The sequence below is a fragment of the Mixophyes fleayi genome, chromosome 6 (assembly GCF_038048845.1).
Source record: "Mixophyes fleayi isolate aMixFle1 chromosome 6, aMixFle1.hap1, whole genome shotgun sequence".
Lineage (NCBI taxonomy): Eukaryota > Metazoa > Chordata > Amphibia > Anura > Limnodynastidae > Mixophyes > Mixophyes fleayi.
Window position 1 is genome coordinate 9312523 of NC_134407.1, and position 16333 is coordinate 9328855.

Here is a 16333-nt window from a genome sequence, read left to right on the forward strand (position 1 = left end):
TAAATATTACTTATCTGCCCACCTTACACAGGATGTCCTGGCGCGTTCCAAACCAGGCAGTAGGCTATGGGTAGATGTAGAAGTGGATTTACTGAGCATGATATCCCCTTATGGCCTCTACTGGCTGGATCCCAAAGCTCTATCCCCTCTACACCATCTGCCCACTTCTCCCTTTCGATTTCGAGGTACTGCACTTGTGCTTTCAAACTGACAGATAACCCATGGTGAATGATCCACCTGTGGCATAATCCGTCCTTTCCCCTGGCCTGTCCCGATTGGACAAAGCACAAATTATTTTTTTTTTCTAGAAATTGTCCCAATGGGCTTCTTCCCAAGTTCACTAGTCTCTGCGATTGCTTACATGTCTCCACCACCTCCTTTTATCAATATCTCCAGTTCTGTCACCTATTCAACCACCAGATTAATCCACAAACCCCCTATTGCCCTTCCCCAGAGGAGACTATCCCAACAGGTCCTCCTCCAAAGGACTTATCTCCATCTTTTACTCCATACTGATGCAATGCAATGTCCCTTCTAAGGAGCCCGATGAGTGATGTTGGGAAGAGGACATGGGTGGGTCACTTAAGCCGGAGGAGTGGGCTTATATTCGTGCAGTGGTTGACAAATCCCCAATTTGCACTCGAATCAAAGAGCAAATGCGTTCCACCTTGGCTGGAATCACTTCCGACTTGCGTTCCAGCTTTGGTTTGACCCAAACGAACACGATGATTGATATAAAGCCTAGAAACTATATATTCCCAATAACTAACATACATCATTATGATGACAATAAATCTAGGTGTTAATTATGGCAAAATGGTATTTTCAATTAATTCTGGGGACAAACGAACAGGGATGCCAGTAAATCAAGCATGAGGTGATTAACTACATATGAAACTCAATATAACACAAGGATCTATCCTAAAATCTACATCTTGGACAGTGGCTAATACAGAAAAAGAGGAATTATAAGATATCAGCCAGTTCTTATAGAACATATTCAGTAATAAACAAAGCAGACATATCTTGAACATGATTTTCAAGTATACCAGAGAATGCACAGACAAGCTGTTTATTTATTTATATATTTTATTGCTATAAGTGATTTCCTTGGGAATGTTAGTTTATTTTTATATGTTTATATGTACTGGGTGTATGCGCGTAGTCAATGTGCAGTAAGGGCGTTGCCAGGATCAACCGCACGCAGCAATGTCCGACTTAAGCTCTGGACATCTCTCAGGTACGTGGTTTTTAGTCGTATCACTTGCACCATCTACAGGTTGGGTGTAAGTGCTTATTACTAGTGATGACGGCTGTGTATGCAGCTACAACTGTAAAAACATATTTTATGTACAGTAGAACATCCTAATAAATGCATTTTATGGAGAAAAAAATATTTTTTTTCATGTTTTGCAAGTAATGACTATATTATTAACAGGCGACATTAACTGAATATTTGTTTTTTTGTGGGTTCTTTTGGGACTTTGCTTCCCAAATATTTATTTAACGTACCCTGCAGTGTAGTGTTTATTAAAGCAGAGCGTATTCAACAGCCGTATGTTTACATCCATTCCTCGTTGAATAAGGACGCGCGTACACCCGATATTGAAATGACACAAAGGGGGTCAATATAGAGACATTTTATAATTGATTCTCAAAATTGTCCGGCAAGATATTGTCCCACTATGACTAAGATTTATTCACCAACAGTTAATTGAGGGAAGCGTGATACACAGATGTAGTGAAGTACGTAAAACGCGTTTCCACCAGTTATCTGTAAATCTGATGATTTTCAAATTTAAAGACATTTTAGATCAGGTTATGCAGATAACATACACAGGCAGATTTGTTCGGCTAATGAGGTTCTTTTTGATAAATACATACTTTATTTTTCATTTTTCAGTCTTCTTTCAGGTTGTCAGCCGAACATTAATATAAGGAGGCAGAGTTTTTAGTTTTTGTCGAAAAAAAAGAGTAATGTACGCAGTATAAACTGCATGAAGACGTGTTAATGCCATGTAAACTGAAGGTATGAGAACCATTTAAATTTGTTGCCTTGCAAATACAAACTCAGAGTGTTTGTCTCTCTAGATGTTACACAATATAACACATCTGAGAGCATTCCTGAACACTTTCATCATTTCTGGAGGTAGTGGAGGTGGTATTGGGGGATTATACCGGTACATCATTCAATTGATGCGATACAGGCCCTGCCCTAGCGCGAAACATCGGCGCCGCCTAATGGTTCCGTCTGTTGACTTCCTGATGACTGAATGGCAATATTTCCTTTTTTACCGTTGATAAGCACAGCCCAGCTATCTGCACCATGAATTAAATAGATTCATTATAACCCATGCACGGCAATGATAATCAGGCAGCAGTTTTTCCAAATTAAAAATAGATACATTAGCATTCCGAATGGAACTAATGTAGCACAAAGCGCATTCTAATGAAATCAGTCAGCGTTCCTTTGTATCTGATTGTTATCACTGCGATGTAAATATTGGTAGATATCACGTATAAACAAAACAAACGATACTATACATTCATTTGCTTATTTCCTTCAGATAACATGGTTAAATCGTGTAGATCATAGTATGACAAGAGAAATGTTAGATTAGGATATAAATTTGAGTCTAGCGAAATGAAAAAAATGCAAAACAGAGAATGAAATAAGTTTAGATTATTACAGAACAGCTACAGCCTTATTCAATAAGATATTCTTCTAAGCCTCACATACTGAACCTTGCAAAACTGCTATCCTGATTGGCTGCTGTGGTTTTCACTGTCAGGTGACTTTCATTTATTGGTTTGCACATGCCCTACTGTAACTTTGACTAAATATGTTGCAGAATTTTTCTTGCTTCTTTCTTTCTTCTGTTTTTACCCAATGTGCTTATTTAAAATAATCAGAATTATTTATTTCCATTGTCCTTGGATATACGAGAAACCGATCAGTGGTTATTTTCTAGCCCAAATAATATAGATCTGGTTGAAACACACTCAAAAATAAACAGCAAATGAAAGTGGCAGTGTAGCATGTAATATTGTCTGAAGGTGGATATTTTGCAGCAAGAAAATTAGTAGGACTGGTATTCCAAATAGGTCTCACCTCACTCAAAAGTTCTCAACATTTGAAAGTTCCAAACCCCCAGACTGTGAAAGCGTCAGCTCATCTGAGAAATGTGGGTGCTTTATAAATATTGATATAACAATAATGATAATAAGACTACATGGGGCATATTCAATTCCAATCCCGATCCGCGGGATCGAGCCGGAACGGCCGCGAACCTAAACCGCTGTACCGCAATAGAGTGGATTTTCGTTCGCAGCCCACAGGGCTGCGTACGAAAATCTGCGTTATTGCGGTACCGTATTACCGGCAGTACTGCGCATTTTCCGTGGTAACGCGCGTTACCGCGGATCGGAACGGAATTGAATATGCCCCCAAGAGTCACAGGACAGCACGGTGGCTCAGTGGTTAGCACTTCTGCCTCACAGCGCTGGGGTCATGAGTTCGATTCCCAACCATGGACTTATCTGTGTGGAGCTTGTATGTTCTCCCCGTGTTTGCGTGGGTTTCCTCCGGGTGCTCTGGTTTCCTCCCACAATCCAAAAACATACTATTAGGTTAATTGGCTGCTAACAAAATTTTTACCCTAATCTCTGTCTGTGTGTGTGTGTCTGTGTGTGTTAGGGAATTTAGACTGTAAGCTCCAATGGGGCAGGGACTGATGTGAATGTGTTCTCTGTACAGCGCTGCGGAATTAGTGGCGCTATATAAATAACTGATGATAATGATGTTAAAGTCTGACTGAGACCTGGGACAATTTCTCAAAGGGCGAAAATCCCTATTACCGGCAAAAAAAATTGTCCTTTTCTCGATTCGTCCTTTACAACAAGACATTACCATTATAACGCTGTGATAATACTCTCCGAATCCAACGCTTAAAATAAAAATTTCCAATCAAATGAATACTGCGACATTCCAGGAAGAAGAAATGGTGGTTTGAGAATATGCTTTGAATAAGAAGAGAAAAAGAAATCATTTCCACCTAACGTGGATCATTCGTTGTTTAGTCAATCTGTGGTTCTTGTTTTATTTTACTGTAATGCTTGTTTTTCTTTGGTAAAAATAACGTGACTATGATACAGATTTTGCTTACAAATGTAAATATAATTAAAGAAATATAAAACATAAAAGTTATTTCTTAGTTAAAAGTTAGAATGTAGAAATAAGAGATGGTAAGGGTTAGCCACATTATAAACTTAAAAAAGTCATATTCTGGAGAAATACATTGATATACGCACAAATAATACAAATGTAAATGACCATTAGACACCTGATGGCGCATTACATAATGTAACTTTTCCAACATTTATATTTTTACATAAAAGAAAACTACTTTTTGACATTATATAGGACATTTAATTTGAGTTGTGGCATTTTCTTTCTGATTGAAACTTTCTCTAAAAACAACATTGTTAATAGCGGAGAAAGTATCTCAGTGAGGATATTACTGATCCCTGATGAATTTAGGGAAGGAGTTAATTAAATTTTGCAAACTATCCCACATTTCACACCAAAATGTTGCAGGTTTCACCAAAAAAGTGCAGATCTACAAAAACAGTAATGAAATTCTTAGGAATGTTAAAGCAATTTGGTGGAAAATCGCACCTTGGCGACACGGCCTCTTCTGTTGGGAATCTGGATTTGCATGAAACAACTTACAACTTACCCCCCCCCCCTTAAAAAAAAATAAATACTCAGTCGAACCAGAGGCACTGGCCAGAGCTGTAAGGGTTAACCAGCCATTTCGCCGGACCGGTCATTTTAGACAGGCGCATGGGTAAATCGATTTGCCGCCTTGCTCATGCGCAGTAGAGCTGAAAGCCTAGAGTTGGACTTTTACTTCCGCTATTAAAGAAATTTAAATAAAAAGTTAAAAAAATAGATTCAATGATGTAAAAAATCAATATTTAAAACCTTTAAACATAAAAAAATACAATATTCAAAGAATGCAGCATTTTTTTTAATGAATTGAATCTGTTATTGACATCCTGTGATGACAGAACATCATGGCTGGTAGAAGTACCGGCAACAGCTAGTAAATCTTAAGTGTTACCGCAGTGTATTCTCCGGTGACAACCCTTTATTGTATCGGGTGAACAAGGGAAAAATCCCTATGGGCAGCATGGTGGCACAGTGGTTAGCATTGCACAGTGCTGGAGCCATGAATTTGATTCTCCACCAGGGCCTTATCTGTGTGGAGGTTGTGTGTTCTCCGTGGATTTCCCTCGCTCACTCCAAAAACATACTGATAGGCTAATTGACTGTTGACAATATTAACCTTAGTGTGAGCATGTTTTAGGGAATTTACAGTATAATCTCCAATGGGGCAGGGATGGAGGACAATGATAATTATTCTGTAGAGTGCTGCGTAATTGGTGGCGCTTTATAAATAAATGATAATAGTAATGTCCCAATGAAAAAAAGTTGTCTTGTAATCATCTTTCCATTCAACAGTCCAAAGCTGCCTAGTTTGGTTTTATTTAATAAGCATCTCTGATCAATCCGCCTTACCCCTCTCCGTAGAATGCCGCTGGCACAAAGGACAGACTGCCAGGGAACATTTCCAAACTCATTATTAACGCAGGCTATGAAGATTATTTACATAGAGCAGTATCGTTATTTAACAAGGGTCATATATCCAAGGTTACATAAAACCCCCAAAAAATAACCTTCGATCGGAATTAATCCCCATGGGCACCTTTCAAACATAAAGGCACATTTTAGTTTTGCTGATATATGCTCAAGCTTTCAAAAATAAATTAATGCACAGCTAGTAGGGATGAACAAAGCAGAGACTGTATTAATGGCCTTGTTTAGATGCCACGCGGGCGGTGATTTACCAGCTAAGCAGCCCGTTTGCCAACAATACAGATACAATGAACTGTTCCTGCCAAAACATTTTTGCAATGAGTGTTGGCCGAGGGGCAGCAAAAAACTACAGAGATACAGATTTCATTTTAAACAATGCACTAAATGACAACGCCCAAAACCATTTCTTTTTCAAATGACCCACTTTTTATTTTTTATGGCTACCTGTCTTTTAGCGTGAGGAGCAATTAACGGCATTCTATAATGGAGGAGACGTGACTTCAGATTTATGGGGAAGGGATTCTGAAAAGGTCACTCGCAACTCTGCTATAATTAAACTTTTCATTAATTTTTCAAATGCACAATACCCTGCGCATAATGTACAAATTGACCAGCTGCCCTCGTCATAAATTATTTATGGCAAATGTTTCAATATTAATGGTAATTAAAAACTTGTCTCGGAGGCTGTCCAGATGGCTCGAGGAAAACCTAGAGCACTGAACGGATGATGTCGGATATATTCAATGATCCTGGTAAACAAATAAGAAATAGACCTTTGACTCGCAAAACAGACGTCTGGGTCAATGCAAGGTGTGTACACCGAGATACGCCAGAGGTTAGGGGGTATATTTACTAAAGTGCGGCTTTGAAAATGTGGAGATGTTGCCTATAGCAACCAATCATATTCTAGCTGTCATTTTGTAGAAGGTACTAAATAAATGATAACTAGAATCTGATTGGTTGCTATAGGCAACACCTCTACTTTTTCAAACCTGCAGTTTAGTAAATATACTCCAAGGATGGGATAATCTGCAGCTGAAATGCGCTATTGTAACTCATTATAATCTCCATATTTATCTAAAGAGTAATTACCATAGTTTATTCTGACTACCTTTCAAAACACACAGCAACATCCGAAACATTTTTAGGTTAGAAATTGACTCGGTCATTAAAACATTTATGTATAAAGGATAAGATCTTGCTTTGCCCAAGGGAGAAGAAAATAAACAGGAAAGAGTTTGTAAATTCATCCCCGTCTTTTATTTACTTCATCATCTTCTATTTATATAGCACCACTGATTCCGCAGCAGAAATCACTCACATCAGTCCCTGCCCCATTTGAGCTTACAGTCTAAATTCCCTAACACACACACACACAGACCGAGAGAGACTAAGGTCAATTTGTTAGCAGCCAGTTAACCTACCAGTATGTTTTTGGAGCGTGGGAGGAAACCGGAGCACCCAGAGGAAACCCACGCAAACACGGGGAGAACATACAAACGCCACACAGATAAGGTGATGGTCAAGAATTGAACTCTGTGAGGCAGAAGTGCTAACCACTGAGCCACCGGGCTGCCCCACTTTCTCCCATTTTCTCTATTGTCAACAAGCGGAAGAAGAGAAGTGCGAGAGGAGTAACTGCAGAATAATAACGTAACAAGTATTATACAGGAGAGCTGATGTTATACAAAATAATTAAATGAAGGTAACAAGACTATGTAGACACATAGCTACACTTAGGGGTATATTTACTAAGCTGCGTGTTTGAAAAAGTGGGGATGTTGCCTATAGCAACCAATCAGATTCTAGCTTTCATTTATTTAGTACCTTCTACAAAATGACAGCTAGATTCTGATTGGTTGCTATAGGCAACATCCCCACTTTCTCAAACCCGCAGCTTAGTAAATCTAACCCTTAGTGTTTAATGTGACCCTGTCAGAGAGGTAACTGGAGTGGGTCAATGGAGGTGTACTTGCCCCCACTGGGGATTTTAACATAACATGTAGTATTAATATTTATGTGTTACTGTTTGTTTTGCCTAATTTGATATTTTATTTATTGGCTAGTATGTACACACAAAGAGGATAGCTAGTACTATGATCCTACACACTGTTTTTACTGGTGGCATGACCCCTGCCAGCTAGACATAGGCCCCCTCAATGGCCTAAATGATGTCATGTTGTAAGTTGGAGCCTGGAGTCAGCAGGAAGCCACAGACTGAGAGTTATATAGTAGAAGGAGCAGGGTCCCCTAGCAGCACAGAGTATATCAGGAGATGAACGATGTGTTAGTGAGGACAGGGCTGTTTGTCACAGGGGCAGTGACATGATGTGAGGTGGAGCCTGGAGCCAGCAGACTAAGCGTTATATAGTGGACTGAACAAGGTCCTCCAGCAGCACAGAGTAGTGATCTGAGGTCTCAGTTATACTGATACAGAACGATTATGGTGTCAAACGCAGCTTTTTATTCATCCAAGTTATTTCCAACACGATCACCGACCAATATTCAGAGCTGGGAAAGTATAAAGAATGCTGACAGATATATTCTCCTTGCCAAGTGCTTCGTAAACTCAACACCTCCTACACCCCAGGAGCAAAATATCCCCCTTACTCAAACAACGTTTGAAAGTTTCCTATTACCCAAAACTAGTCGTCTACTCTCAACCAACCGGCAGAAAATCAAACACAGTCCAGAAACTTGTCCAGAATTTTTTCTGTTACTGAAGAACCAACACTTATCAATCACGGTGACTTCCTAGTGAATTAAGAGGTTGGATTTTTATAAATAGCAAAAAACGAAATGTCTGCCTCAGGGACGCCTCACTTGTCGACCTCCTCTGTGTATAGGTGATGATTATTTTTTAAATTAGGTGCATCACTAGTATAAAACAAACTAGTTATCTATTTTGATCAGTAAAACCTATAAACAGTTTTTTTTTATATGAAATCGGATTTAAAGGTTTTCCTCTAAAGGCAGAATCGGCCGTAAAACACCAGAGTTTTATCTCCTCGTCTGAATTTCCGGCTGAAGCAGACGGAATAATAAAAATTGTTTAGCAGCGATGGGGACTTTTAAGCTTCTGTTTCAGTCTCTGTTAGAGGAGATGACATTTCCCTCCTTGAAATGTCTTTATTCAAGTTGCTGCTGATATTGTACAGAACTGTCAGAAAATCACGGTGATTCTTCACATGCAGAGAGGGAACATGTGCAGACCTTAAATGTCCCCAGCGATGAGTATTCCTGCTTAACGAGACGCTGTGATAAAGACTTTAGAGATACAAGACGCCCTTTCATATGTTCGTGCAGCGGCAACGGCACAGAGCTGAAACGGACAACTCCTTTCCCCCACAATTAAAAATTTGGTAGTGGCTCCTCCCACCATGTATTCAGCCCCTCTAGCGCCATCGTCCCAGGGCTGGGTGACCTGGATACATCCACGGCATTACATGAGTGACATTTACACAACAGAGCGGATGATGGTATTGAGAGTGCTCTGTGATATCAGGGAATATTACATTATCAGAGCATTTTTAAAAACCTGGTGACCATATGGTAATTTAGCCCCAGTTTTCTGATTGAAAATTCCAGTACAAGCACCATAGCTACATTATAGACCAATCACAGTAGAGCGCTATTCAAGCTGTACCCACCTACTTCTCCTTGCATAGGGGGATTATTATAATTTATTGATAAGACTCCACAAGGTTCCATAGTGCCATACATAGGGTATTAGAGCATACAACAAAATGACAAGATGACATAAGTACATACAGATAAGAACAATGGGCCTGATTCATTAAGGATCTTAACTTGAGAAACTTCTTATTTCAGTCTCCTGGACAAAATCATGTTACAATGCAAGGGGTGCAAACTAGTATTCTGTTTTGCACATAAGTTAAATACTGATTGTTTTTTCATGTAGCACACAAATACTTGATAGCTTATTTGTACACTGACATTTAAAGTTTATATTTATGTGCTACATGAAAAAAGAGGTAGTATTTAACTTATGTGCAACATAGAATACTAATTTGCATTGTAACATGGTTTTGTCCAGGAGACTGAAATAAGAAGTTTCTCAAGTTAAGATCCTTAATGAATCAGGCCCAATGGGAACAAATAGACAGTATAATGAGTATATGAATGCAATAAATGGTTCTGTAGACTTAGTTTTATGTTATCTCTTATGCAGCCTGTGAGCAAATTCAGGGCATGAGTCTGTCAACTCCCTGTCAACTTTCACTTATATTTTTGGAAGTTTCCAAACCCCGTCACTGTCCCCCCTCCACCATGAACTCAGAGCCCATCCCGAATTATGTAGCACATATCCCATCACTAGAATATGTCTGCAAGTTATTGTACTGTGTGGATTATTACATCTCAGTTAGGAAAATAAAAGTCGGGAGTGGTAAGGGGATTTTGTGAAAGAGAAGACAAACAATGGGGCTGATTTATATGGTTAGCACTGCAAGGAGACTTATTAGCACATTATAATTTATCTAACTAGGTAAAGTCCTGTAATAGGAATATTTTATACAGTCATTCCTTAAGGTTTACATTGTAGAAATGCAAAAGAAACACATGCAGCACTTAATGGGCAAATTAGCATGTTTAAGTGTACACAGACAGCTAACATATTAAGGCCACAGCACAAGTCCATATTTCTTCTACCATCCTCAGCTGTGACATCCTCCGTCTGTAGCTCAGAGAACAACATCACATCCCCCCCCCCCTCTCTCACACCATGCTGGTAGATCAACCTGCCGGTACTACACTTTCTTCCCTCATTGTGCAGACAACGTTATCCAGAGAGTGCAATCTTCTGTGATCTCCCAGAACCAACGTTAAGCCTGTATTCAATATTCTTACAACCTAAGAATAAGGACAATGGGCCTGATTCATTAACGAGAGAAAAAGCAAAAGTAAGTAAGGAAAAACCATTGTTGCATCGGAGGGGGAGGTAAATTTAAAATGGGATGGCAGATTTATATTTGAGGTAGGACATGTCCTAGATCAACTTTAAATTTCAGTGTACAAATAACGCTATCAAATATTTGTGCGCTACATGAACAAACAGCCAGTATTTTCCTTATATGCAAAATAATAAACATATTTGCACCCCTTGTATTGTAACATGGTTTTGTCCAGAAAGCTTGAGTAAGAAAACTTACTTAATTTTTTGCTTAACTTTCCTTAATGAATCAGGCCCAATGTTTTATTCTTGAAACAAAATTCTCTTTAGTAGCTATAGAGAAAAAATATATAAAAACGCGTGAGCTAGATAAACCTCATATTCCTGCTAGACACAGGAAGCTGATAGGCAAGCCAGCAACACTATAATATACTAATGATACCACTGCTCTTATGCACTTTAGCAAAACATTGTATTGTCTATATTAGTACAGGCATTATATGGATGTCTCGGAGCAGGAGAGTGTGGGGGTTCGGACTGTTAGAGCGTTAGGTGAGACTTTTAGACAGTTCGCGCAGGTAGCTAGAAGTTGGAAAGGGTAATGTGTCACGATACAGAATACCTGTCCAATACCAGCTCCTTCCACATAAAGAGAATGATACAGAAATAATATCAGCTGGTCCCAAGATCCACGCAGCCATGTTTTCTGCCAGTTTTCAGCTGTAACTGTTCTACCTCCTCAATGTTCCTGCCATTTGAATGGCGATTGAGGACAAGATACATTTTCTTAATCCTTTCTGCACAGAACACTGCAGGAAGACTTTCTCTAAATGAGGATGAATTTGATGAACTCTGTGTAAGACTGAATTTCATTTTCTACTAAAATCTCTTGGAGCCGGAGGGTCTAGCAAATGCATTGCTGAGAAACGGCAGCTGGTGGGGGGAGCAGTTTATCACCGGGGTGCGGAGAGCATTGTCTAATGAGCAGCACTTGTGTGACGCAAGTGGGCTACATCCAAGAGAGAGTAGTAAACATGTCTGCTTTAGACGAGTAAACATCATGATAAAAGATTTCCTATTGCTATATGCTCTTCTTCTGCTTCTAATACTTTGTAAGACAGCAAACCGTTATCAGCCATTATAAAGAACCGTATATATTCTTATAAGCTTAAAAATACAGATATGAAGAAGTGTGAGGATAAAACAATGATACTGACAATTAGAATCCAGTTCACATTGCACAAGTCATCTTTCTCACTATGGCACCCAAACCCAAAATGTAAATTCACAGGGATTTCAGAATTTCTGTCTGTAGAAATGGGTGGGATTATTAATTTCCCAGGAAAATAGATTAACTCACATGCGCATTATTAAAGAAATCGTGAAAACATAAACTGTTGGTGTCTCTTGAGGATTGAGTTCGAGCACGTCTGCCTTACATTAGAGATGAGATGTTCGTTACTGCCACCACCACTTCTGCAACATTTTGCATACGTTTTTTGCTTGTCCCTGATATATATCTCACTACAACCCAAAATTAAATTAACCAGAGTTGTCATAAACCAAGCAATCACCTGTATTATCAATTATGTAGCGTTCCTAATTATCAAGCTTTCTAGCAAGTGGCTTCCTTAAGAACATAAAGACAGAACATTATTAAATGGAGTTTCGTATGATGAAAAAATGACCCAGTGCTTAAGGTATAAAAATGTATAATAAAATGCCATACAGTAAAGTTGCAAAACAGCTCTTAAAAAATAAAGGAATAACAGCAGATTATATATATATGTGAAATCTGTTTGCCTGGGAAACTCATCTAGAACTTCAATAGACAGTTGATACCCTTAGATCTGACGATGGATATCCGTTTTTCATGGGTTTTAAACACATTTCTTTCTGCCCACCTTTATGTAAGTTAATTCAATGAAGTCCTGTGAGTAGCTACTGGTTATACTACCTAGGTTGCTTTCTTTGTATGCAAGACCATTTCTATTGATGACATTTATACATTATGATACCAGCATCATAATATTACTTTCAATCATCATCATCATCATCATCATCATCATTTATTTATATAGCGCCAAAATATTCCGTAGCGCTTTACAATTGGATCAATAAACAGAACACACATTTACAAACAAATGTATACCAAACATGAATATGAAATACTAATTATTTGGACACTACTTCATTTCTATTTCTTGGCTATGAAGCTGATCCCTAAGCTTGACATATGTCATGGGCGTTTTTGCACCATAAATATATACAGAGATCTATGCAAGTATAAATTATGAACAATATTTCTTTGATGTGGTAAGCTCCTTATGTGATTCAAGAGAATTTGACATGGAGCGATCACAGCTATAGTTCTCTGAACCCACCATATTTAGGCTTGTACCATAACCCTTATCTAGACATGCTGGCTTTATCTTGTGCTAGAAACATCACATCTGACTGATTATGATATCCTCTGCTGTGCAGCAGCGTACAGGCTTAGCAGAGTGTTGGGGGAAAGAAAATGACCAGTGTAGATGGTCAACATAGTTAAATAAATCTCTTTTTTTACTTGCCTTATGTGAGTTCACATGTTAAAACAAGTGATATTTGGGTGAATAGTTATTAATATATTGAGTTTTATTAACTCACGATTAGGTCATAATCACAACAGTACAATGCTGCCATTAACAACATTATTTTACTCTAAATGTTAATTGCAAAACATAAATATAAGTCAGTCTGCAAATTTGCAATATGATAAGGAGCAGCCATTTTGCTCGCTATCGCTTCAAAAAATTAAATGCTAACCTATGCTCCAGTAAAATAGTGCCCCCCAGTGGCCAAGCTATCATGAAAAATTATAGACTTCTTGTTTTTACCCGAGAAAACTTTTATCCTAATTCTACTAAATGAGAAAACATATTAAATGTACCCTGTTTTTTATTATACTTTTTAAGCACTATCAAACACAAATGTTTTGTTTTTTTAAAAAATCCCCAAAAAACAAGTTTGTCAATATATTTATGGCTGCAGACTACAATACAAAAACGTTCTCTGTTAATAGACATTTCAGGCAGAGAGAAGCCAACTGTTTGCTGTGTAGAAGGGAAAACATTCCCCACATTTCAGTTGTACAAAGTTCTTGATACATTTACAAAATATGTTTGTGATTGACATTAGTAGATCTTCAATTTAAACCAATTTTTTTGGAACAGGGATCTCATTGCTCTGTGAAATACTCACGTCATTATTTGATTCTCCACTCCCGGTTCCACCAGAGCACCATCAACAAAAAGAGGGATGGATGTAAAACCGTACTTAGTCCACGACCGGCCCTCATCAAAGCTAAGCCTGGGGAACAGAATAAATACAGGTTTGTTTTTCAGAAATAGCCATCTTTAGTGTTCTCTATTTATTATTATTATTATTATTAATATTTATTTATAAGGCGCCACAAGGCATCCGCAGCGCCGTACAGAGACAAACAAAATCACAATACAATGGGAGACAGCACAGTACAGTAAACACAGCAACTCAGTACGCTCAATGCACAGCTAGAGAGGGCGGGGAAGGGGGAGGGAGGATCCGAAAACGACGGGGTCCAAGAAGGGGGGCGCGGAAGACAGGGAGACCCCCAGGGGGGAGGAGGGAGCGAAAGTGGACGTGGGGTGGAGGACCTTTGAGGAGGAGGGCTAAGTAGCTGGAGAGCAGAGTTAGAAGTGGTGGAAACAGGAGGAGAGATGGCCCTGCTCAGAGGAGCGTACAATCTAAGGGGAGGGGTGGACAGACAGAGAGACGCAGACACAGTTAGACGTTCTCTAACCAAGGTCTCATCAATGCCATAGGAAGCGGGTTTCACTGCCATTAGAAAATGATCATTATCAGAGGTTATGTAGAACCTGGCTGTGATAGTTATGGTAATAACACAGTGTTGCGATGCATTACTTTGTACTCTGCGTCCTATTCTTGCAAGTTTCTTAGACTCTGTAGAGCAAGTCAAAGCACTGCAGACTTATAACATGTTATCGAATTCCTAAATTACAGCCTTCTGGGGCATGGCTATTTAGGAACTGGACATTTTAACATTAACTCCAATTGATGCCTTCATGGCACAAGCAGAAAAATAGTAGAAATGTCGATAGCCCCAAGACGTTCCCTGATCACAGCTATTGTAAGAAACTGGTGAATCTGAACATTCTATTCTTGTCCTGAAAATTCTAAACGGCAGCAGAACAATTTTTTTTTGTCTTTGAGATATTAACTTAGAGGGACAAAGAAAACATTAAATTCTTATATTACTCCACATACGGTACCAAATGTATTTATTTAGCCACTGACCCCGCTTACTCCTTCATCTTATTCCATGTATATAAAAATGAAAATATGTGTTTTACCAGTATATGTATATATAGCTACAAACCCACATCTGCATGTAAGATGCATGTTATTGTGGCTTTATACAGTGATAAATATTTGATAAATGCCAATCCTAGAATTCGGCACTTAGAAACGTGCTGAGACCACAGATATAACAATAATTATGTTTTTCTCTGTTTATTTCAAAGATTTTAAAAATAGAGATTTGCAAAAATTACATTCACTGTAGCATAGAATGAAGCAACGAGCAGGGCTATTAATGTGTGCACATTAAGCCAATCCCATAAGTGAGAGGTCTTTGTGCGAGGTATGGGTGCAACCAATGTGAATGAAAGGAATTATTGAGTTAATAACCAATATACCTATAAAACAATTAAGAGAAAAACACATAATGAATAGTTGCATTGAACAGCAGGTTTCCGGTAATATTGAAGACAGATTTAGTTATAGATTATTTACTAGGAATGCAGTAAGTGCTCTCTTAAAACAGAAAGTTTCAACAGTCCCCAAATTAATATATAACGGATAGTATTATCCTACAGACCCAATGAGTGATGGATTAAACCACTCACACAGAATTCTGGGAAGAGAGATGCAAACTGCTCAGTACTGGACAACAGTTGGCCAACCATGCATTCAGAATTCAACATGCAGACAGCCTGTTTCAACCTTGTTAGAGCTCAGCAATAAGATACGCAGCCCTTTATCTTCCAATTTGAACTGGATGATGAAAGACAGATTAGGCAACGTAACAAAACAGTGTTTCTTGCGTTGTGATTGTAACAGAAATGTTGATTGACTTTTTTATAATTAATTACCTTAAATTGGTTTTGATGGTTTTAATCATAAATACTAACAAGATAACAAATGAACTCAAATGGAGTTGCCCATAAAATAAGTAGATAGGTCCCTGAAATGTAGTATTAGCTGGTCCAGATCAGCTGAATTCATTCAAGATGATCTTTGCTCCATCTTTTGTTATAAAATGAGGATTCAAGTTGGAAATAAACACAGAGCGATTGGAGAGAACACTTAGATCCTATTTCTCGATATAGAACATTAAGGTTAAAGCAGAATGGGGCTCGGCTTCCTATTGTTTCACATTATAAAAGAGAGAACAGAAGATTAAATGACCAAGATGAACGCTGTGTTGGAAACAAACACATTTTCCTTCCTCAAGGACACTCTGCCATAGATTCTTAATAAGTTTATTTATTTACCTGGTTGTGTAGGTTGAAAAAATACATGTACTCAATAACTTTAAAGTTTTTACCCTTATAATCCCCAGTTAAGACAAAACTCCACGCAACGATAAAGCGTGATCCAATTCGCCCTAACAAGAACAAGGCACAGCCATGGTTAAACTGCACAATCGGTCATTG

General features: G+C 38.5%; 1 protein-coding gene across 2 annotated transcripts in view; it reads right to left on the reverse strand.

Moving 5' to 3' along the window:
• The window catches only part of SORCS3 (sortilin related VPS10 domain containing receptor 3), a 502293-nt gene that overhangs the window by 102302 nt on the left and 383658 nt on the right, over positions 1-16333 (reverse strand). For both annotated transcript variants that reach the window (XM_075215733.1, XM_075215732.1), the window contains one exon: positions 13818-13925. In XM_075215733.1, the coding sequence (XP_075071834.1) occupies positions 13818-13925 (108 nt within the window). The remainder of the gene's footprint in view (positions 1-13817; positions 13926-16333) is intronic.